This window comes from Xiphophorus couchianus, chromosome 8 (genome assembly GCF_001444195.1).
Source record: "Xiphophorus couchianus chromosome 8, X_couchianus-1.0, whole genome shotgun sequence".
NCBI lineage: Eukaryota > Metazoa > Chordata > Actinopteri > Cyprinodontiformes > Poeciliidae > Xiphophorus > Xiphophorus couchianus.
Genome location: NC_040235.1, coordinates 28814274 through 28839553, shown reverse-complemented (window position 1 = coordinate 28839553; position 25280 = coordinate 28814274). Strand labels below are relative to the sequence as shown.

The 25280-nt window shown below is 39.0% G+C and overlaps 1 protein-coding gene across 4 annotated transcripts in view; it reads left to right on the top strand.

The window, feature by feature from the left end:
* slc12a2 (solute carrier family 12 member 2) overlaps positions 1-25280 on the top strand; it is an 82385-nt gene that overhangs the window by 27843 nt on the left and 29262 nt on the right. For all 4 annotated transcript variants that reach the window (XM_028026583.1, XM_028026581.1, XM_028026582.1 and 1 more), the window contains exons 2-15: positions 8611-8730; positions 11679-11754; positions 15367-15462; positions 16246-16385; positions 16539-16649; positions 16778-16886; positions 17019-17143; positions 18586-18670; positions 18754-18902; positions 19532-19639; positions 19928-20051; positions 20931-21032; positions 22763-22918; positions 23625-23724. In XM_028026583.1, coding sequence (XP_027882384.1) covers positions 8611-8730; positions 11679-11754; positions 15367-15462; positions 16246-16385; positions 16539-16649; positions 16778-16886; positions 17019-17143; positions 18586-18670; positions 18754-18902; positions 19532-19639; positions 19928-20051; positions 20931-21032; positions 22763-22918; positions 23625-23724 — 1601 coding nt within the window. The remainder of the gene's footprint in view (positions 1-8610; positions 8731-11678; positions 11755-15366; positions 15463-16245; positions 16386-16538; positions 16650-16777; positions 16887-17018; positions 17144-18585; positions 18671-18753; positions 18903-19531; positions 19640-19927; positions 20052-20930; positions 21033-22762; positions 22919-23624; positions 23725-25280) is intronic.

Here is a 25280-nt window from a genome sequence, read left to right as displayed (position 1 = left end):
AGCTCCACTGCCCCTAATGTAGTGGAGGTGCAATTGCACTTTATTCTAGGACAGTAAAAAAATCAAAATAAATGAATAAAAAAGCATGTTCCCCGAGGTCAAACGTGCCCCCCTTGATGGAGCCTCGCGCCCCCCACTATTTGAGAAGCACTGCCCTATAGCAATAATTAGATTTAAATAGAGAAAACTGGCACATCCGACTACATGATGGAATAGTTCACAGTACACGATTTTTTGCCCAGATTTTCCCCTTATGACAATCTTAGAACGTTGGCCGTTCTAAGATTGTCCCTTACGATTTTATAACCGGTCATCCTGTAGTGTGTGGTGCGTTACGGTAGATCGTCGTGGCCGCTCTGATCTAACTCGGGGTTTTCCCCGACTGGGAGCATTAAAGCAGCCTGTTGAATGTGACAGGTAGCCAGTCAGCAAGCTCGGATTCCATCCGTGCTTTCTGAGGGGAAATTATGGAGGGGAATCCCAAACAGCTGACACAGCGCAACCCAAGTCCAGCGGACATTGGAGATGATATGTGGAAACAACATTAATGTTTATTCAACATTTCGTGCAAAGAATATAGAAATGATAAGGGGAGGAGTTGGAGTGAAATTGCTACTGCAGTTGATAAACCCGGTAACTTTTCAGCTGTTCTTCGTTAACATGACATAAATGGGTTCTAATGATTTTCATTCAGTCAGGACTGACACTAGCAACATGCATTGCAGGTAGATTGTAGTAAAGCATTGATTAATGCTTGGTTTTAAAATTAGTTAACTGAACTTGTAGCCATTATTTTGTGACCATTGTTGGACACCAGGATCGAACCGTTATACCTAGGATTTCTGTCGGCTAATGTGTGATTTTGAAAATGGGCGACAATCGGCCGACAACTCTTAAGTAAATTCACTTTAGTTAAATAGCGGTTTTCTTGTCTTATGTGATGATTGTGCCCAAACACAAAGTAAATTTATATACAGAGATGTATGTTAAGAGGTATTTACAGGTCTAATAATGGGAAACATGAAAACATTAACACAAAATGAAGTTTTGCGTTTGCCAGCATGCAGTGCCAGCATTAAGACATGAACGATCTTGTCCAGGGGTGTCAAACTTCAGTCCTCAAGGGCCAGTATCCTGCACCTTTTAGATGTGCCTCTGCTGCACCACACCTGAAGAGAATAATTAGGTCATTAGCAAGGCTCTGGAGAACTTATCTACACAAGTAGGAGGTAATTAAGCCATTTCATTCCAGTGTTTTGTATCTAAAAACTGCAGGACACCGGTCCTTGAGGACTGGAGTTTGACACCTGTGATCTTGTCATTATTTGGTGCAGGCCAAAGCTATTTTAACCATATTCAAGCACTGCTATGGCAGGTGGCTTTCTCTGAGTGCCTTCACCTGACAATAAATAAAGAGCAGATGAACTACGCTGCTTCCCGCTTTCTCTATTTTGACACCGGTTGATTACCTCAACATGCATTTCCGCGGTTGGTCCGTAGATTGTAGGCCAAATTTCTACCGTATACCGTTTATATTGCAGATTCCTAGTGTGACAGCTCCATACCCGTCCCGTCATGCACTCGCGGAGGCCAGTTGGTTGGATTTTATGCCATTTACTGGAACTGAAATGAGTTGTCAACAACATACTAATAGCGCAGTGAGCTTCCCTACTGGTCCACTAGTCACTCTGTGTACTGTAACAAAACTCCAAGTTAGCCTTTGAACAGAACCACCAACACTACTCAGAAGAGAACTGGATTTGATGGCTTACCACAAGAGAGCGCTGAACAAACTGTGTGGAATTTCCGGTTTCCCCTCGTATTTATAGGCAACCAGTAGGGGGCGGCAAAAGCCAGCCATCACAGGACAATTATGAAATATATTTTAGCAAGAATTTCATCTGTATATCCAATACCCATTACAGTAGTGTTAACCACATTGGGATTCCCCGTAACCAGCTCCTAACAGCACAAATTAGCAGACAAGTATGTGTTTGAATTAGTCTGCAAATGATTAACTGTCTGAAGCCACTTAAAGGAACATAGTTTTGTGGAGTTCTCCATAGATCTGGGATTTCTAGATGTTCATTTTTCATGTATTACCATTTTTTAACAACCAAAGTAAATGTCGTAGATCTCCATAATGTAAATTCCTCGGCACCGTGGCTGCTTAGCTTTAGTGCTAGCTTTCACACACTGTTCTCACTCTTGTTCTCTGTAAACATGTCCCAAGTTGGCTTAAAGACAGTTTACCTGCTTCTTTAATTTTGTAACTTGTGTCACTAATTAGCTGGAGCTTTTATAGAGTTCTTTTACAACATGGTTTCAATTACTTTGGGATTACAAATAGATGAGATTGCAGATGATTAAAATGAAATGGCAGAGTGTTTCATTGTTTATTAGCTGTAAACCACAAGCAATTCTCTTTAATTTCCTGCTTTGTCCCTGGTGCCTGAGGAGACTGACTGTCTTTTGGACCATTTCCAAAATAACTTGTGAAAGTAATTTATTTTCCACTTCTTGTTTCCTGCCAGTTTTGTATTGTGTAGCATTTTACACCAAGACTAGACTTTACACTAGACCACTCTACTGTAGTTCCTTGCCAAATAGTGTAGAAGACTAACTGTTCACCATGGTAAAGCGACAGAGCCTGCAATTTCTTTTACCATAACTGCAGCTGAAATAATTTGGTATATAATCTGATAGTAAGATTGCCAAAGAAATTGTGAAGTTGACATCCTGAAGTCCAAACAATCTAGTCATATAAAATCATTGTATAATTTAAAATATTAACTAAAACATAAATGATTTTATCTCTTATGAATACATAATAAGCTTTCAGTTAGTTAGGATGGGGGGAATGACGAACAGTATTTAAATGTGTGTGCAGCAGTTTGTTGCACATACAGATATGTGTTTGTGTTTATATGCTAACATAAATGTATACATACGTGTACATACACATAAGAGTGAAAGTCCTACTGTGCTAGTGCAAATGTGCTCATTTGTTTTCAACTGTGTAGCTGACTGCAATAGCTGTTAGATATTCACTGTGTTCACCAGATAGAAGCTATTCTTATGTTGGAGTTTTTGTTCTTCGTGCTCTGTAGCGCCAACTTGAGGATGAAACTACCCTGTGACCAGGATGTGTTGGGTTGTTTTGCTGTATAAGTCAGAAATGGATGGAATGTCAATCCTGATGACCGTCAGACCTAATTGTTTGTTGCAGTTTGGATATGTCTGTATTTTGTAGCTGATTCACAGCAGTGATGTGCGGTGAGGTTCATAGCTGGTGAGGCACTGACTTAATGAGATTTACAAATATAGACCCCCTGCATGTTGTTGTTTACATACGGAAATGTTGCGGATACGGAAAATGCTGGAGTGCAAACAGACTATTCTTTTACATGCCATCCATAGCCGCACTGACACGGTAGAATAATTCCATTAACTCAAAGAAATTTGGAAATGTAGGTATTATTAATTTAGTGCTATGCTCCACAGCAAAGGGAAAAACCGTTGAAGTGCAACTCAAAACCACTTCTTTGTCGCCCTCTGTATTGGCCAAGCTACACACAGACTTTTTGCCATAGCAACTGACAACAATGGCACTTTGTTTCAGGATTCAACACCAAAAAACTCTCAAATATTTCCCACACAAAACACTGAACATTAAGTCTGTTGCAGTGCTATGGTTTTAGGCTTAATGTTTATTTTGCGATTATTACTAAGTGACCACTGTCGTAGATTAGCTATCGCTGCTTGAGCTAATCTAGTTTGTGGGTTATTTTTCTGTGTTCTTTACTCATACGCACTGTAGCTCACAAAACGCACATTTCATTAGAAAACTAAACAAATTTTTTTACTGCTGTCTCATCTTTACTTATAAATGAAGTCTGTGCGCCGCTCATTGTGCACAAAAATATCTGTTCATTAAAAGCCAAGTCTATCCTTGACATCCCAAACGGTTTTAATGCGATCTGGCTTTGAATACGAGTAGTAGATCGCTCGTGTTTGGTCGGGCTTCTTAGCAAATTATTTAGGTTACAAAATCCCATCTAAATCCACACAGTGCCACAAGTTGAGAAAAGATGGCAGAGAAAGCAGAAAAAGCAGTTTTTAGCAGGACATCCACAAAGCCTGTCTTTTCTTTCCATTTGAAAAGAGGGAGTACCCTTTTGTCTGTAAGTGTGAAGCAAACCTTCAGCTCCGTTGTTGATCTTCCTTTAGTTATTATTTCATGCTTCAATTGAAAATCCACTTTAGAAAACTGTTTAAGTGTAATAATGTAGTCATCCATGTTGACATCAGAAGAGAGGAGAAAACAATAAATACTGTACTTTTTTACTGTCTAGCTAGCTCGCTATTACTTACTCTGCAGTTGTGGAGTCACAAAACCAATGTCTCGGATCATGAGCACCCCCTGCCATGAGGCAAGATAATTGCCTGCCTCACCTCGACTCTGTTTTCTGCAGTTTATGATCGCTCCTCAGCACACGAAACACATTACACACACACAGTTGGTGACAAAAAACACTGTACATTATATAAATGAGCTAAATTATGGAAAATCAGTTCATATATTAAATGTTTTTTTAACTATTTTATTGGTGATGTGCAGACAGGAAGAACACGCTCCCATCAAATGGTAGCCAGCACAGTTAGCAAGAGGTTGCACAATCCAAGGTGAGACTCAGCTCGCTGGTCACCAGCTGCGCTTCTGAGCATTTTAATAGGAAACCGCGAAACTTCAGCAATTTTGAAGAAAAAATAATCAAAATTGGTTAAGCGCAATGAAAAAAATACTTTATAGTGCAAACCAGGGTGAAAATAGCAATATAAATTATCTTATTATATATTATTTTTACACGATAATAGGCGAGGCTCTGCCTCCACCTATCATTTGCACAGATTTTAGCAAGTTTAGCTGCAGGTGGCTCTGACTGCACCAGCGGTTCATTTGATTCACCTCCTGACTGGATGCAAACTCATCACGGTCCTGGATCAGACCAGTGATGATTAGTCATTTTTATACCAGGCAAAACAGAGTGTGGAGAGAATGCGCCCGCACAGGGTGTTGATGATTCTTGGGCAGTAGATGCTGCCGATCAGTGAGGAAGTTGGTGATCCACAGGCAGGTGGAGACTGGCACAGTGAACTGGATAATCTCCTGGAGAAGGATGTCTGGATTGATGTTGTTGAAGGCAGAGCTGATGTCTACTAACAGGATTCTGATGTATGCCCTCGGATGGTCTAAGTGGATGAAGCGTAGACCCGAGTTGACTGCATCCTCTGGTGATCTATTGACCAGAAAACCAAATTCTAGGGTGCCTCTGATGTCTTTCAAATGTTTCAGTACAAGGCAATCAAATGTTTTCATGACCACAGATGTCAAGGCAATTAACCTGTAGGCATTTAGTCCTGTGATGGTCTGTTTCTTGGAGTCTTTTTTTGGTGTATTTTCTGTGAAGATAGACTTTTTGTAGTCACATTATTGAGAAATTAAGTTGCATTTACCACTTATTTGGTTGCCCTTTTCAACCCCGTGTTGCAATTAATTTTTTAAGTTTTGGAAAGGTAGTGGAAATATTTTGGTGCATAAGTGCCACAGTCTCAAAACATGTCTGCAAATCTCCAACTGTCAATGGGTGACAGGCAAGTCAAGCAGAGGGCAGAGCAGCAACCCACAGAACACACTACCATGCTCGCACACACACACACGACTAAGAACATTAGCTTTAACTCTTTTGACATTAGATTTCCATCCGTCAATAAAAAAAAAAAAATCAAACCAAATGTCCAGTCATTTCTGTATTTGCCACTTTTGTTGTTTCTCTTGACTGAAGCAAACCAGAGCTTATTGAAATGCTCTAGTTTCAATACGAAGAATGAAACCAGAATTATTCTTTAAAAACGAAGAATGAACCATACTGCCCCTGTACTATTATGCACAACTACTTAGTGCTGAATAATTAGTTAAAGCCAGAAATTTTGTATTGCTATGTGCAGCACCTGGCCCATCCTTAAAGATCTTAGAAAGTTCACTTTTAATCATATATTGGGGAAAAAAAACAACTTGTAAAATACAATTAAATTGCAGTACATCAATTACTCTGAGAATTTGGACACATTTGAGTTTTACAGTAGATAGATGGATTATTTTCTATTCCACATTCTGTTTATTGCTGTTCTAAGCTCTTGCACACACAGTTTTATTTTCTTTTTTTCTTTAGCTTCAGATAAAAAAACTGAATTATAGTAACAGGAAATTTTACCCAATTGCGGTGCTTCTATTCATTATATATAATAATGAATAAAAACACCTTTGAGGTATGCAGTGTATGAGACAGTGTGTGTGCTAAGTACTTAAAATTTAGATTTTAGCCTTCCATGTAAAGTATGTGAGAGGCTCTTTACATCATCATCCTAGCTGATCCAATTACAAATGGAGGACTCTCTAGTATTACTGTTACTGTGTTAGAATAGAATATAGAATAGAATAGAATTACTTTATTCATTCCAGCAGGGAAATTACTTCGCAGTTACAGCATAGAGACAAGACACACAACAACCACCACTGAGTAGCAATTGTAGACAAAATAAAATAAAAGTAAAATATAACATGCTGTCAATATAAAAAGCAACTTAGAGCAGTCCTTGCAAAGATTCAAAAAAATGCAGATACAGTATGTATATGTAAATATATGTACAGCAAGTGTGCCACAGTGCAGTTGTGCAAAATTGGACTGATTAGTGCAGAACAATGATTTAGCTTTTATTGTACAGTGAGATGGCATGTGGCAGGAAGGATTTCCTGTATTTGTCCCTACGACAGCGGAGCTGGAGCAGCCTATGTGAGAAGGTGCTCCGCTGTCTGTCCACTATGTGGTGGAGAGGGTGCTGTTTATTGTCCATAATAGACAGAACCTTCTTAAGTGTCCTCCTCTCCACCACAGTTTCCAGGGACTCCAGCCTTAGTCCCAGTACAGAGCCAGCTTTCCTGATGATTTTGTCTAGTCTATTAGAGTCGCTGGCTCTGATGCTGCTTCCCCAACACACAGCAGCAAAGAAGATGGCACCGGCAACAACACTGTGATAAAAGGTCTCCAACATCTTGCTTCACACATTGAAGGATCTCAGCTTCCTTAAAAAATAGAGTCTGCTCATCCCCTTCTTGCACACAGCGTCAGTGTTAGATGCCCAGTCCAGTCTGTTGCCGATTACAACTCCCAGGTACTTGTAATCCTCCACCTCCTCCACCACTTCCCCTTTGGTGGAGGACTTTTACCCCAAAGGTTTTATGAGGGGAGGAGAATGAGCATACTCCTTAAAACTCCTCCACTTGGCAGCAGTTCTTTGCTGCAGAGTTAAGTGTCAGCACAGTCTGTCCATTTAGACCTTCTTCTGCTCTATTTCATGGTGGTAATCCATTGTCAAACAAAATAACTATTTGTGGGATTACTTTAGTTTTACTTTTATTGTGTGAGATCTTATTTTTAAGAATACTCTATTACATAAGTATTACTCTACATTAGCAGGATTGTTATTTGTAGCACACAAAAACCTGGAGGGCATGAACACATCAGTGCTAATCAATAGCAGCTGCTTGATGAAATGGCAAAATGTAAGAATGTTGAAAAAGCCAAGGTCATCCATGCCAAATACTCTGTTGTTGAAACACCACTCTGAAGCTCATTTTTTGTTGAGAAAGCAAATTATGAACATGATCTTTAGTCAGTGTGTGGTAACTGATACACAGTGTTTAATAGGTTCATTCCATCTAAATACTGCTACGTTAGTCCTAACCTTTATTTTGTTGTTTAACAAATACTTCCTGACTTGGATCCAGACTTTCTGGTTCTTTAAATGTCTAAAAAAATCTGTCCTTTAATCTAGTTTAAATCTGCCTTATCTAGCTTTATTCACAATCAGCATACAAGTTCATATTTAGTCAAAAAGCAGTAAATTCATGTTAGTTTAACTGACCCGATCACAGGAAGACCATTTACATATTGGTGGAAAATTTTAGTTTGCCACCAGTAACATTGCAAATATTATCATTTGTATCTCTAGGTCTAAATCTCACGATCCATCATCTACTTACACATTTCCCCATTTTCTGGATATTTTTATCAGACAACCTTCTAAAACTCATAATATAATCCTCTTAACGAGCTGAGAAAATAGACTGGAGGCTTCACTAACTTAACTAATTATTGCATTTATACATTGATAAATGCTGCCCTCTTCTCCACCCTCCTAAGAGATGTTTTCTTCTGACAGAAGACCTTTTTGCTTTTAGCTTTGGTAACAGAATAATGGACTGTTCCAACTTCAGCTTAAATCTGTCATGCTTGTAGGAGCTTTGGTACTGGCAAATTCATTGACGTCACTTTGTGAACTTGAAATGCTCCTGGAAGCAAAGCTATATAATGTACGTAATAAGAATGGACAACTGGACGAATATATCGATCGCCGGCAGTAGAGTGAACCCTTCAATGGTGAACTTTTCTGCCGCACCTCCAACTGAGCTTAGGGAAACCCTGTACAAGAAACTCTGTACAATTATTTTATTTTGTTGAGTAATGTGACAATATTTGTTGTTCTCAGGAGCCATTTGAGGATGGCTTTCCTAATGGTGATGAGCTGACACCGGCTGAAGAGGCTGCTGCAAAAGAGGCAGCAGAGCCCAAAGGAGTGGTCAAGTTTGGCTGGATTAAGGGGGTTCTGGTAAGTCACTTTAAAAATCCTGGTTTGATACTCTTGTATCAAACCAGTGCTTTTATTGTTTATAATTGGGTTATCTAAATAAGTAATACAAGTGTATTTAGTTGCCTAGTTTTTCTGTTATGATTAATCAAATTGTAATGATGTTATAATAATATGGTTAAAATGTTTCTGCAACCATAGCCAATTCATTGGTAGACCAGGGCTGGTGCTGGTTTAATTCAACTAGAACCAGTTTGTTGTTCCTCAGAAAGTAGTATTATGAGGTGGCTTCAAGCTAGTTTTCTAGGATGTCTCTTCGGAAGCATTTGAAATTCTGTTGTTTTCCTTTTCTCTATAGCTCCCAACCTAGAAAAAGATTATACATAAATGGTTACAAAAACTGTTAAAATTTCAGATAATTTGTCATGTTATTTGTTATGACCAGGGGTGCACCAATTGCAGTTTTCTGGCCGATTGCAGATTACCAATCTTTTTAAAAGCCTAACCTGCTGATAACAATTTTATTATTTTTTTGTCAAATTTTTTTGTTGCTCAATATATCAAGAAAGTTGCTGAATTGGCAACAGTATTGTTAACTGTAAACACATGACCTGGTGGGCTGGTCTATCAGTCAAGCATTTCTCACTTGAGAGTAGAAGACAGTGGTTGATTTTTAGACCTTTGCCAAAGTAGATAAGATCAGCGGATAAGATCGGCTTTACATGTAAAAACTGACTGGCCACCAATCTCCCAAAATTAAGGAAATCAGCTGGCCTATTGACAGTCAGAACTAGGGGTGCACTGATATATTTATCAGTGCACCCCTAGTTCTGACTGTCATGACATGCTGACAGCTTCAGTATCAGGAAAGCAGAGATGATATTCCACTGTAACTTTCATGGCTCCTCATAGGTGAATTCACAATATTTGTGTTAAATAGAAGCAGCACTCTAGATTTACTTTGAGGCAATCCCTAAAACACATTGCTTCCTTCTGTGACATTATGAAACATTTTAAAGAAATTAGCCAAGTAATAGAAGCAGATGTTTTTCATTTCTCTGTGTGAAGGTGCTAGATTGATGTGTCCAATACTTTTTTATGTAGTGACATGGGTTCTGTGTTCCAGAGATGAATGTTTTGGTGCTAAATCTGTAAATCAGCCATAGAAAAAAAGCAAGCGACTGCAAAGATGTTAAAACTGGGAAGACATGTCCTTTACCTACATGGGCAGGAAGGTGACTCAGAGGAGAAGAAGCCATGACTCTCTCATCTTTGGAGCCATTTCTTTTGGTCTGAGACTAAAATTAAAGTGTTTGGACAAAATTGCCATTGTTATGAAACTTTGAAAGACTGGCTACAAGACTGGAAACACAGTCTAAACTGTGAAGTACGGGGTGGCACAGTATTGTATTGTTGCAGAAGAGACTGACTTAATGGACATCATGAGTAAAGAACATTATGCAAAAATATTATAGGAAAGTCTCAAAACACCAGTGAGTCTTTCAAATGGACAATAACCCCAAATTATGTCAAAAGCGGGTAAAAGTCAATATGAGCTGAGCTAGAAGCTAAGATTTCCTCTCCACTGTCGCTATGCATGCTCAATCTGAGGGATGGCTGTAAAGTCAATGACACAATGAAATGATTGTCACCAGTGCTCGTCCAGGAAGAGCGAATGACTCGATGCAATTTTCTGGGTTTCCTTTGACAAAAATACTTTTTTAGACTGATGTTAATAATGAACTGAACTTAATGCACTATTTGATAACTAGAATAGAATAGAATAGACTTTCTTGATCCTAAACGGGAAATTGCCTATTTGCTGACAAGCTATAATTGGGACGTATGTATGATTGAATTTAAGACCTTTATTGTGAATTGGTACAATATAAATAACTTGAACCATATTAAAAACTGTGTGTAAGTGAGGAGGCCTACAGCCAGTTCATTCAGGAGGATTAAAATTCCAGCAAATTAGAGTGAGAAGCTTATACAGATATCCTGACCCAAATCATTCCATTAACAGGTAGATACTAAATACTAAGGAAATATGAATTTGACAGAGAGTAAAGGAAATTATTCTGGCATTTAACAAACACGTATTTTCTTTGTTGATCCTAACTGACCCACTGCTGGAAATAGTTTTAAGTGATTTAATCTCAAACACTAAGAAAAAATGGTTTCTTGTGGGGTTTTTTTGTTTTATTTTCACTGCATCAACAGAGAGTCATTGTTCTGACAGTTGTGAAGTAGTTCATTTTTTGCCTTTGCGTTGGGTGATATTTAAACAAGCAGCAGTGATATAAAAGATAAGCTAACCTGACTTTAATGAAATTCGATGTTTAGGGTTGGTTGTTATTTTAGATAAAGCAGTCAAAAGATAAACTAAGATAGAAACATGGTGGTCATTACATATTGATTTGTTATTGGTGAGTTTGAGCCCAGCCTCAGACTGAAGTGGTTTGTGGTGTTTCATTGGTAGAAACATACTGTTCTCCACTATTTATATCTGATGCCTTGGCAGACTAAAACAGGCTGATCACATTGCCAGCTGTCACACATCGTTTTCTTGTTGCCCGTAATCATTCAGGCTACTCCTTGTAGTCGGCCCACAAGCACCCAGCGTCCTTACCAACAGTTTGTACCTTCGTCTGAACAGATGTGTGTTATGTTTGGAAGCCAGGTAGAAGCACGAGTAGACAAAGAACTCTTCTCAACAGCTTTTATTCTTAACTTGTTCAGTACAACAACATCAGGTATTCCTTTCCTCCATCTTATCTCTTCTTCTTCCCTCTACATCAGTACTATTCTCGTACACCACCTAGTAGTAGACACAACAATATGTTACTTCATAAATCTAGTGGAAGTCTTTCAAAGTCTGGCATTTTGAGTAGCAAGAAGTTGCTGAAAGAAGTTAACTTCCAAAAACTTTGCCAGTCTTTGAGTGTAACAAATGATTTTCTCTGCAGGTACGCTGCATGTTGAACATTTGGGGAGTCATGCTCTTTATCCGCATGACATGGATTGTTGGCCAGGCTGGAATTGGTAAGCTGCCAACTCATGTTCAATTCCACACAGTTCCAGTATTAAGAAAATAGCACTGGTGTAAGCTTTGTTTATTTATATGCTTACATAAAATGGAGAACTTATGTTTAGTGTGTGTATATGCGCACACCCCCACACACATTTGCGTGGCTATATTTGTGGGGATTTTCCATTGACTTCCATTCATTTCTACAGCCTGATCCTTATCCTTACCCTAACCATTACATACCTAACCTTAACCCTAGCCAAAACTCAATTCACACCTTAGTTCTAAATCTAATTAATCCCTGACCCAAAAACAGCATTTCCCCTTGTGGGGACCAGGCTTCGGTCCCCACATTGTAGTATGTGTCAAGAAAATGGTCCCCACAAGGTATTACAAACAAACACAATCTGATGCAACAACTCTTGACTTACTAGATGAAAAAGTTGTTGTAATGTCACTTGTTCTTTTTCAGAAACTTTTTCAGAAACAGGAAGTCACCTGTTTACAGCATGACGGTTCTGCACTGCTGAATGAAAAGCAGCTGTTGGGATGAACACGGTTCAGTTTAGTAAAGAAGAGCATATTTAATTTTATAGGGAACCACAATTAGTTATAAAAATAGACCTTATTTGGGAAATATTTATCTTGGATGAAAAAACAATACAGTAATAATACTGTAGGGTATTTAGTTTTTTATAAATTTTAATAAAAATATTTTCACAGAAATGTCGCCATGTTGTTCACGCTGCAATGCATTCTGGGTAAATGACGTGTAATGGTCCAACTGCCTGCCTCCTCCAGCCAAAACAGTGATGAGTAACGTCAAGCCTTTTTAATTTGAACCGGAGCACATTGAAATCGATCAGAACGTAGAAATCAGAAGAGGTGAGAGGAGGAGGACCAAATGGAGGAAGAGGACAGAGTTGGCAGTAGGAGCTGGTGTTTTTCTGCTGCTGCCTTCAGCTTCGTAAATGAAACGGTGAAGGGCTCTGGTCGGACTGTGTGATCTGGTAAGTACTTCTGTAACTCTGTGTCCAGTTAGGCAATAGCAGTGTATGGTCCGAAATTTGTTCGGTGTTGGTAGTGGTTCCACAGTACCAGTGTTGTAGCTCCATTAGCATTTCCAGTAGTGATAGCTCCATTAGCGCTGCTTGTCTTTGACGTTTCTCCCAGCGTCTGTATCGCTGTGTCCGGTTGGCATCAGCTGTGCTGTGTAGAGTCTGGTGTGGTGGTAATAGCGACACCGGACATTGTTACCACCAACACCGTACAGCCATGGTTTCCGGTCGGATCGGTGATGGCAGTACCGCAGGCAGTATATGTATATATATATCAGTATTTATGCTGATATATATACATAAATACTGATATATATATACATATCGTCAAGCTCTGCCTGTCTCAGCATGGCAGCACGACATTTAATTTTAGCTCGTTAAGGTAATGATCATCTGTTAGAGCCTTCGTTAGTTCTGCTGGTATAAATGGCTCAAAGTGTTGTGAAGAAAGGTCCAGATTAGGTCCTTCGTTGTGTTCCACTGCGGCTCCCGCACTGCGCTCTCCTTTATTTCATGTGGGAAATTATCCAGATTTGCCTATTTTTTTAATCACAGCCAATAGTGACACAGTATGGCATTATCTAAAATTACACCAGTCAAACGCAATATGATAAACAACTACTCGGGAAAAGTTAGCCTTCCTGTTTTAACTCTGTAGACTCCAGTACAGAATGGACCAAAACGCGTCATCAACCCATCGGTGAAAAAATGGTGACCTCCGTGAAAAATACAACAAAAAATGCACATTTTGATGCAATTATTGAGTTTTGGCGTATCACAAACAGCAATTTTTTAGGTAATAGGAAAATTGCAACATATTTAGGCCAACATGTTCAACTAGTCCTGGATCCTTTTAAAGGGGTAAAATGGACAAACAAGTGTAAACTATTGTTTTTTTAAAAAAGATATTTTACATTTGCAGACTACAGTTCTTCTCTAAGGGGGGCTATGTGAGTTTAGGACCCAAAAACCTCAAAGCTAGACTCAGAAATGTTAACCTTATTTGCAGTGACGGCTGGTGGTGATATTTGAAGGATGGGCTTATACATATATATATAATTCCAAATAAGAGACGCATCCAATTTGCAAAATAGGAATAAAACCTGCTGTAGTCAATCATAAGAAATCAACCACGGAAACATACCAAAGCTTACATAAGCTTGCATAATTCTGTCCAAATTAATTTATCTGCATTAATTTTCCAACACTCCTGGACAGAATCACACTGATAAAATGAAACAAGATACAATGTTTTTAAATAAGGCCTGCCTTATTTAAAGAGAACTCTTTAAATAAGAGTTTAAAGAATAAGAGTTTAAAGAGAACTCTTTAAATAAGAGCACTCCGACTGCTTTTCTGGGACACACTCAAGCTCAAGGCAAGTCCATCCTGCTTGGATGAATCCTATAGCCGGCCCTGGGCTGACCAAAATTAGTCCAATTGAGCTAAACCGAGGGGGCGTGGCTAGACGCCTGTCAGTCATTCTGTGCCATGACAGACAGGCTGAATGGGGCTGTCAGAAGTTAGCCCTTCGGAAAGACCCCGGGATTTTCCCCAGGCAGTTTGACACCAGGTTTGTTGAAAATTTAACAAAATGTGATACATTATTTCTAAAATGTAATTATTTGTAGATAGTTTTTAAGTTATTTTAACAACTTTATTGTAAACTTCAGGGAGGGCTTAGCTCTACTAGCCAACTTATACCAGCCGCACCTACTTGTTTGTCTGCTGGCAGAAATGAGGGCAAATCACTTTTCCCCTTGTTGCTTGAAAAAAGGTTACAAGGGTTATTCTTTCAGTTTTATAATAAGCTAACTTGGATGAATTCACTGACCTGGTTTGGATTCAGGATATCCATTAGTCCTTCTTAGCCTAAAGACGGAGCAGGTCAGTTGGTGCCTTAAATCCTCTATTGCAGGGGTGCCCAAAGTTGGGCCTCAACGGCCGGGATCCTGCACGTTTTAGTTCTCTCCTTGGTAGTAGTAACAACCTTTTCAGCATGTCAGTGTTCTTCTTAGGCCTTCTAACAAGCCATCATTTGATCCAGGTGCGCTAAACAAGGGAGAGAACTAAAACATGCAGGATGCAGGCCCTCGAGGACCGACTTTGGGCACCCCGGCTATATTGGATCCACAATGCTAAAGGGCACAGAGACAGGACAGATTACTGGACTCCACCTTTGGACAGTTTTATTGGTGTTGAACAGAAGTGGTTCAATAAGGGACCTTTTTTTATGCACATATGATGTTAGTGATATGTGTTGTCTGATATGTGATATGTGAGCAGGACCAGATTTTACCACTGGTGTTAGAGAGCTGGTCTCCTGTGGATACTGAAAACATTCTGGCTAGGTTGCAGACCACTGGCATGTGGTGTAGTTATCAATAATCTGTTCAGAAGCCTACAGCCATCACACTAGCCCACAAGCTGGGATTTTCCACTGTGATGTGAAAAATAACCTCTAAGTAACTACAGGGGGGGTTTGATTGTGGGTAAGGGCCCTTAACACTTCACAGAGCTCTGAGTGAAACGACTTAACATGATACATCTTTGTGTTTTATTTTGCAGCTCTGGCCTGTGTGATCGTCGGCATGGCAACTGTTGTGACAACCATTACTGGCCTCTCTACTTCTGCCATAGCCACCAATGGATTTGTTCGAGGAGGTATTTGTCGAGTCCCAGTCTGCCTCTAGAGCAACCTGGATTAGTAATACCCATTTAAATTGGTTAAAATGCACACAGTACGCCCGAGTATGTGGGGGGCTTAACAGTTTTTGATGTTGGCAATATGAACAGATAGTTGAGATTAGCTCTGGAGTTTAACACAGAGATGCAGACATACTTATAAAGTGGTGTTGCAATACCCATCAGAAAACACCAGAAACCCAGTAAACCAGTTTACTATGCAGTCTCCAAAGAGGCCTCTTTGTGACGTTAAGCTCTTTTAGATCTTCTAAAAGGCAGGCTCAGGCAGGCAGCTGATGTAGAGTGTCTGTTCCAGTTTGGATCCTGGAACTGAAATAGCTCTGAGTTCCTCACAAGTCATTTCTTTTCTGTTTTTGTGGTCATGGCATTCTCTCTAGTGGGCTGGGTGCTGATGCAATAACGAAAGTGTTTGACAATCACTTTCACATCATGGACTGGGACTAGTGGGAGCTTGTAAACATGAGTTTCCCACAGAGCATACCATGTTTGGACCCAGACTCAGTCTGGCTTTGATCCACATTAGGCTGAATACATTTTTTTGGTGCCATGTGATTGTGATCATTGATTTTGATCCGTTTTTATGATGTAGAACAGTATTACAGCATGAAACCACAAACAAATAGTTCTGAGTAGGCCTGTCGCAATAAGCATTTGCATGATTAATCACATTTCTCTTTCTCTTTCTTCCAAAAACTGGATGACTTCAGTCTTCAGTCTCACCATGTTTTGGTCTTCATGCAGGAGGAGCGTACTACTTGATCTCGAGGAGTTTGGGTCCAGAGTTTGGAGGCTCTATTGGCCTGATATTTGCCTTTGCTAATGCAGTGGCTGTGGCCATGTATGTAGTCGGCTTTGCTGAAACTGTTGTGGAACTTCTCAGAGTAAGTCTTTTGATTCCCTATGTTGCTCATTGTAAAGCTTTTTTTGTGATGACTTATTAGCAGATTCAGTTTTAATGCAAGTCAGGTATTATTTAAATGTCCACCTACTGATCATTGCATTTTTGTTTAACATCTCCCTGAAATGTCTGTCAGGGTGCGGATGCGCTCATGACTGATGACATCAATGACATCCGAATCATTGGCACCATTACAGTAATCGTTCTGTTGGGTATCTCTGTGGCAGGAATGGAATGGGAGGCTAAGGTATAACCTGTCAGCTGATACCATCAGTATAGAAACACAAAGTTTCTCGAAAACTTTCATATCTCTCTGTAACCCTCTGATTTTAATAGAATTCAAGAAATAATAATTCAGTCATTTGTTTTCTTCAGGCCCAGATCTTCCTGCTTGTTGTCCTTGTCACAGCTATTGTGAACTATTTTATCGGATCCTTCATTTCTGTGGAGTCAAAGAAACCTTCAGGCTTCTTTGGATATGATGGTATGATCAGCCTGTGACTCAAAGTTCTTTTTTTTCTTTTTAACCAAACTTTAATTTTTCATATTTCAGATATTTTACAGTGGTTAATAGCAGCAATTACAACTGCTTCTTGCACTTGTTTTTTGATTTCAGGTGAAATCATGTGGGAGAACATGGGACCAGACTTTCGAGATGAGACGTTCTTTTCTGTCTTTGCCATCTTCTTCCCCGCAGCCACTGGGATTCTGGCTGGTGCTAACATTTCTGGAGACCTTGCTGTAAGTCAGCCAGTTCATACACATTTTAAAAAAGTGTCCACGTATCAATAAATCAATCAAGTTTATTTGTATAGTACATTTCAGCAACAAGGCATTTACATGATGTAAAATGCTTTACATGATAAAAACACAAAAAAACAAAGGTATAGAAGACATCACAACAATTGAGAAAACATCAAACATTTGACATTTTGTCAAGTGTCATTAATACACATCAATTATGTTGGCCAGTGTTTCATTTATTATGATTCAAAAGCAACTCTAAACAAGTGGCTTTTAGTCTTGATTTAAAGGAACTCAGTATTCCGGCTGTTTCGTAGTTTTCTCTAAGTTTATTCCATATTTGTGGTGCGTAGAAGCTGAATGCTGCTTCTTCATGTTTGCTTCTGGTTCTGATGCAGAGCAGGGCCAGAAGACCTGAGAGGTCTGAAAGGTTGATCCAACACAAGCAGATTTTTTAATGTATTGTGGTACTAAGCCGTTAAGTGATTTATAAACTAACAGTATTTTAAAGTCTGTTGTCTCAGTGTAAGGACTTTAGAACTGGGTGATATGCTCTAACTTCCTTGTTTTAGTGAGAACCCCAGCAGCAGTATTTTCAATCAGCTGCAGCTGGAGGATTGATTTTAATGTTTTTTTTGCCAGAGCTGTGAAGACATTGTTGCAGTAAACAATGCAACTAAAGGTAGATGCACTTATGGTGCACACAGGTGTCAAATGTCAGAATCCTATTACTGGGGGTGCACCAATTTATCGGCCAACAAATTTACTTAAGTTTGTGAAATTGGTGGTCGGCTGAATCCAATCTTATCTATCTCAATGAAGGTTTAAAAATCAACCACTGTCCTCTTCTGCTCTTTTCTATGAGTGAGGTTTGACTGATAGACCGGTCCATCAGGTCATGTTTGCACATTTACAGTTAACAGTAGTCACCACACTGTTGATAATTTTCTTGATATACTGAGCAACATTTCAGACAAAAAAAATTGGTATCGACCAAAATTGGAATTGGCAGTTTCAGGCTTTTTAATGATTGGTAGTCAATCAATCATTAATTGGCCAATTTGGCCAATCGCAATTAAAGCGATTGGCCAAATAACTGCAATCGCTGCACCCTACCTACAACTTCTTGTTAATCCAACAACAAGAAGGTTGTTGGATCAACCTTCTTCAGAGTTTTATTTCAACATTATTTTTAACCTCAGTTTAAAATAATTGTGTAATTAGCTATAAAACCTAATCATTTAAACTATTTAATAAAATTCCCCTTTCAGTTTGTTTTTATGGTGCTGATTGGAATGAGTTTCCAAATAAAATGAGCAATTGTTTAAACGATCATTTCAATATTGTTTGTCATCCATGAGCAAATAGAGCTATTTCATTTATATTTTATTTATAGCTTGGTCAATATTTGTAGGTTTTGTTGCATGTGTTTGTTGCAGGACCCACAGATGGCAATCCCCAGAGGAACACTACTAGCCATATTGATTACAGGCATTGTCTACTTGGGGGTCGCAGTTTCCACAGGTACACCGTGCTCTCCTGTTGCAGTTTTCACCCACCTTTTTTTGAGGATACATCTTATGTGTGTTCTGCTTTTCTGACTTTAGGGTCTTGCATTGTGAGAGATGCCAGTGGAAATCCGAATGACACAATCAGCACTGCAAACTGCACTGGTGCTTCCTGCAAGTTTGGCTTTGACTTCTCTAGCTGCAAGAGCCAAAAAACCTGCCGCTATGGACTCCATTATGACTTCCAGGTATGAAGCAGCTTCAATAAAAGAAGAATTTGTTAATGTTTTTTATTTGCAGAGAATTAGGTAAAACTCCAAACCAAGCAATTCTCAAAGCATTGTAATGTCTTCATTCTGTGCAAAAAGCCCAAATCAGAAAGAACTTAATACATACAGATACAAACAATGCTACCAAGTTGAACTTCCTGTTCTTTGTTCATGTGTGCTGGCAGGCCCACCCTCCTTTACTTATTCAACTGTCGCACAAAACACTAACACTTCACAACAAACCCACACACATGCTCTGCTTGGCTATATCATGTAAATTACTTCATATCCATTGAGTGCAACACTTGTGATTGAGGACCATGTTGTTGGGAGAGATAAAGTATTAATTAAAATGGCAAATGTATGAGATTATAAAATCACTACATATGGTCTATGGAAATACAGTAAGTAACACCAAAAAAAAGTTTTGAGGTTGTGTCATGCAAACGTTACCACTCCCTCAACCAACCCAGATCTTCCTTTGAATCTGGTTTCAGAATGAATGCACACAAAGTCACACTTGGCACATACAAATAGCGACATGAATTTGCCACGTATTTCCTAGATGGAAACGTCAGAAAGTTGACTTTGTTTCTGTGTTGCTTCAGGTGATGAGCTTGGTTTCAGGTTTTTCTCCCATCATCTCAGCTGGAATATTCTCTGCCACTCTGTCCTCTGCTCTGGCCTCTTTAGTGAGTGCGCCTAAAGTATTCCAGGTAAGAGTTAATCCATGCACCGGCATAACTAATACATTATACTACTGGCAAACTGTTTATCCCTCTTTACGTATTAGTACTATGTTCTTTAAGATATGAAACTTGAGACAAATTCTATTAGAATAATTAGAATTAGAAGAAGGGGCACTGTTGTTCTCCGAATAAGGTCATGGTCTCTAAAACAATGAACAGAGTTATTAAGGGCATGGACAACAAATGCTTGGGTTAAACAATGAAAATTAGAAGGAATTAGACTCAGGACTATAACGGCATTTCTGTTTTTTGCAGGCTTTATGTAAAGACAACATCTACCCTTATATTGGAATATTTGCCAAAGGATACGGGAAGAACAATGAGCCTCTCCGAGGCTACATCCTGACCTTTGGCATCGCTCTGGCTTTCATCCTAATCGGTACGCTGCTCTCGTTGCTTACTTTTACATTTTTTACACTAACTTGTACATCTAAAGTTTATGGTAAAAATATATAAATAACATTAGCTTAAAAGCATAAAAAGCTCATCAGGGGATTTTATGCTTTCAAACTATTATATCTCACTGGCTTCTGAAATGGTTTTAAATGTAGTATGTTCATATTTAAATTTTTTTTTTTTTTTATCTAGGAGTTGCATTTTAATCCACATTAGGTTTTGGTTAACAAAGGATACGGGAATTAAATGGCTTTAATTTTAATAACAATAGTTCCAAAATATGACACATTTTTTCTGTCATCAGCCTGGAATGTTGTAATGCTATTTCACCAGTCTGCACAGATGGTCGGTCTCTCGTCTGGCAGCTGTTCTGAACGCAGCAGCCAGACTTCTCACCATATCTAGTAAAGTATTGGCATCACCCGGTGCACTTTCCTGCATCTTAGTGGATTTTAGAATTTGGCTTAAAAGTTCTTGGCCAGGTTCTTGATTATTTGTGTCAGCTTTTAACTAAATACACTGCTGGTCTTGGCTCCCAAACCCACAATCTTCCGTTATATTTAGTTGGACACTCGGGGGACCATCGGTGCAGCTTTGTTTTGCTGATTCTAAAGATGTTTTTAAAAAGTGTTTTCCCAGACTTGTTGTTGCTTCTTGTGCTTGTTTGTACGACTTAACTGTGATTTATGTTGTACAGTGCGTTATGACTTTCCCCTCTAAAAAGAGGTTTTAACTTTTCTCTGGTATCTATTTTGTTTGAAAGTGTAGTATTTTTAATAACCCATCATACTGTTAAGTAAGGCAGTTGGAGAGAAAGTGGAAATAATCATTTTTCTTAAGTTTCTGTTTCTTCTGCTTCCAGCTGAGTTAAACACAATTGCGCCAATTATCTCCAACTTTTTCCTGGCATCCTACGCCTTGATCAATTTCTCTGTGTTCCACGCATCCCTGGCCAACTCCCCAGGTAAGATCAAGGTGCAAAAAGTGAAAAACAGCATAAAAATATGTTAAGCTAAGAATGTTAGACAATGTTGGAGGTTTTCTACACGTTCTGTGATTGGTTTAATGACATTGAATTAATGATTTTAAATTTGAAGTTCAGTTGTACTAAAATGTAAATGTGATGAAACATTACCAAGAATTAAAACGAGTGACTAGAGTATCAACTGATCCTAAGCAGAAGCATGCATTCCTGCTGTTGACTCGCAGCTTATAAGAACTGGTGGGGATGGTGACCATTATTGTGGAGTTTTTCCAAAGATTTTAGCATGGTCTCAAATAGGGATACTCTGATCAGGTTTTTTGCTTCTGATTGCGATCATCCACAAGGCCGATCTCTACCGATCTTAAGCAAACGTTTGGTGTGAGAGTTCACTGCCAAGTCGAGGTAGAGCGGTGCTACGTCTGTGAAATATTACTACCAGTAGCGAGTAGCGGTGGTCCAACAGCAAGAGCAGAACCCAGGATCTTGCACCGTCAGCTTGAAGACTTAAATTATTTTTCGGGTTATTTGTTTAGCTTTCTGACTGTGATGCTCTTCCGAGTGTTGGTAGTTGTGCGCTGCTTTACCTGCTATTTGGCCGCTCCGGATGTCTGTTTTTTGGCAGTGAGCCTCAATATAGCCAAACTCTATCAAGTGCTTGTTTTATAAATGTCATATTAGACTCACTGTGTTTATGCATTTTGACTTGCTGCACCCTCGAGGTAGTTTTCCACAGCAACACGCAAACTTCCCCATTCACTCAGTTCCACACGACAGGATTTGTTGACGTGCGCTTGCGCAGTGTGAAGGAAAGAGGAGATGGCTGCACAGACAGGCTGAGAAATGAGATACAGATTTAAAATAAAATAAATATACAATATGAAAACAAACACAATGTCAAATCACATTCCTGACCTCTGCTGTTATGTTTTGTTTGTCTTTCCTAAAATAACAGCAGTTTTGAAATACATTTTTTGGAGTTGAACTCTTTAATTTGTTATTTAAAATACATGTTTTACTGCTGAGTAGATGGTATTTTATTAAGTTGTGCTCTTTCCTCCTATACCAAATCCTGTGCAGACCAACAGGTACAGATTATTTATCTGTTTCTAATATCTGCAGCAGGTCATCTGGACCTAAATGGTACATGACTCATTTAGACAGAATGTTTTGTCCTGCATGTGGAACCACAAGTTGGAAACCCAGTTTTGTGTTCTGACCCACCCCCCCTCCAACTCCATCTGCCTCTGGGAACTGCAAACCTTTCATGGGAAAAAGAGAGATACCGGTGTACCGTTTATGTCCTGTGGTTTGTTGTTGACTCCTTCTGTAACAACACACATTAGTTATATGCCATCACTAAAGTCCGTCTAGCTTTTGTGTTAAATGTGATCCTGTTAATAGCTGTTATAACCTTATAGTCCTGAGTCTAATTCCTTCTAATTTTCATTGTTTAACCCAAGCATTTGTTGTCCATGCCCTTAATAACTCTGTTCACTGTTTTAGAGACCATGACCTTATTCGGAGAACAACAGTGCCCCTTCTTCTAATTCTAATTATTCTAATAGAATTTGTCTCAAGCTTAAAGAGAATTTGTATCTTAGCTTCATTATATGGTTGTTTTTTTTTGATAACTTCTAACTTTCCCACAGCATCATACATCCATGGCCCAAACTTTCTCTTCTTGTGATAAATTGTTGTTGCTGCTCCAGGCTGGCGTCCCAGCTTCAAATACTACAACATGTGGGTTTCGCTTGCTGGAGCTGTGCTATGCTGTGTGGTGATGTTTGTCATCAACTGGGCGGCTGCTCTACTCACTAATGTCATTGTTATGGCTCTCTACATCTATGTGAGTCACAAAAAGCCAGGTGAGTTTTTGTTTTTGCAGATGTGCTTTTTGCAGGTGTGACAAATAATGTGACGCATTTCAGTAAAACTGTTCTCTGTATGCCATCCTCAGGACCTCTGCACTAAACTGCTTAAGATGTTTTGTTGTTTGCTAAATTTACATATTAACAATATCTAAATGTTCATAACAAGTACTATCTGAATTTAGAGGCAGAATATAATAGGATTGGATTTAAATTTAAATGTTTTTCTCCTTGGCTGTGGATCAGTAACAGTAGTGAAGAAATATGATGGTTTTTTGTAAAGAAAAATACTCTGTAATCAGCTCATTAAGTTCTGCTGACAGCAATATCAGTTCATCCTCTGAGGATGAGGAAAGGAGATCAACCTCTCCTTTCTGTTAAGTAAGACTGAATTGGACCAGGCTCTCCAGGGTCCCCAAAAAAAGTTGTTCAGAATGTAGCTTTGCTGTTGGAAAACCAGAATTTGGAGGAGGAAGAAATGTTTTCTAAGTAACATGAAGCACTGATCTGTACTCCGCTAAACACAAAGCTCAGAACACACACGTGTGTTCACGCAGTTTGACATGCAGCTACACACACAGAGTAGGCCTTTTCTCTGACTGTAGCTCTGCATGGGTCACATGGCCTTTAGCTTGGCAGACTGATCCATAAACACATTGACTAACTCCAGTGTGTTTTTGCCTGCGTGTGTCCGCCTTTGCAGATGTGAACTGGGGCTCGTCAACCCAGGCTCTAACCTACCAGCAGGCTCTGACTCACACACTGCACCTCAGTGCAGTGGAGGACCATGTCAAGAACTTCAGGTATAGCAGAGGTGTTGCACTTACTCTCCCTAAACATCTACAGTATTTTCAGAAGGAGCATTGATATGAAACTAGAACTACAGATACTAGTTCTATCATATTCAAAAATAGTTTACTCTACATCTTTATTAAAATGCTTGTTAACATGCCAAATCTTTACACTCTTTTTCACTTTAACCTTTAAAAAAGATGTTCTGGCAAAAAATCTCCTGTACATAGTTCTTGGTGGAAATAAGACAATGTCGTTATAACAGAACATGTAAACTCCATGCAGAAAGATACCAGGCTGGGATTTGAACCCAGGACATTTCACCATGGAGCATGTTAGCTGTCTGTATTAGATATTTGTTTTTTAATTAAGATGATTATGTTATGTTGTACTGCTAAGTTGCTTGTGATTAAAATTCATTAACTTGTTCAACGATCAGATTGTTGGTTAAAAGTAAGCAATGCAATAAAATGAACTCTCAAACTGACAGCAAAGGAACACTTCCATCGTAGTTTGGTCCACTCAGGACAAAGCCTAGGCCTCAGGATTGTTGCCATACAAACATTTCAATCTTGTTACAGATACTAAGAGAAATGCTCAATATCATTTTTGATCCAATGGCAACATTTTGTGAAGGAACATACTTCTTTCTAGTTGAGAACAAAAATATGATTAATTATAATACTGCAAAATGTTAGCTTCCTTAATTAGGGGGAAACCAATAAAAAGAAGATAATTCAATTGTTGTTTTGAAAAATATTAAACCAAAAAAGTGTCACTTTCCTGTTTTGCAAAACTGTACACAAATGTCTACACAGCAAACATTACCAAAAAACCCACTTAGACTAAGTATTATCAGTCTGATACTGATGAATTGGATGGGCATCAGTACGCTGACCACAATTGTGCCATGGAAGTATTATTAACTAAGCTTAAGAATGGATCACCTTTGATGACAATAAAATTCAATGCAGCCACCTGCTGCTCCTCTGCCAGCTCAGGAGGCGAGAGGGGAGGGCATGAGGTAAAGAGACTGGGAATGGGAGTCGAGCTCGGGACACCCTCTATACAGGGCACCTGCTTTAACCATGACGCCATGCAGCGCTCCTATTCCAGTACCCTTTGCCAGAGTTTGCAGTACCCCTAGTTGGTAAACTACTTTGTTAAAAAATACAATTCAAACTAACAAACTCGCCAAGTTCATCTTCTGAAAAAATCAATTTTGTCACATGATTGTGACTAGCCACTTAAAAAGCCATTGCAGAGTAAAGAATTGTCTAGTCCAGTGGTTCTCAAACTTTTTTCAGTGATGTACCCCCTTAAAAATATATTTTTAGTCAAGTACCCCCTGACACGGGCAAAAAATTTTTGGAATAAAAAAGAGGTACAGTGCCTTCTTTTTCACTTTATCTGTACTTTCAGCAGCATTGCTGCTACGCTTTAGCCACGTCTCCATAGTTACAGTGTAATCATGATAACGACAGGTCATTGACGAGTGCCCTGGGTCCATGGGTCAAACTAACTTGGTGGGGGGGTCCGTTTTATTTTAAAGGATATTGAAACTAAA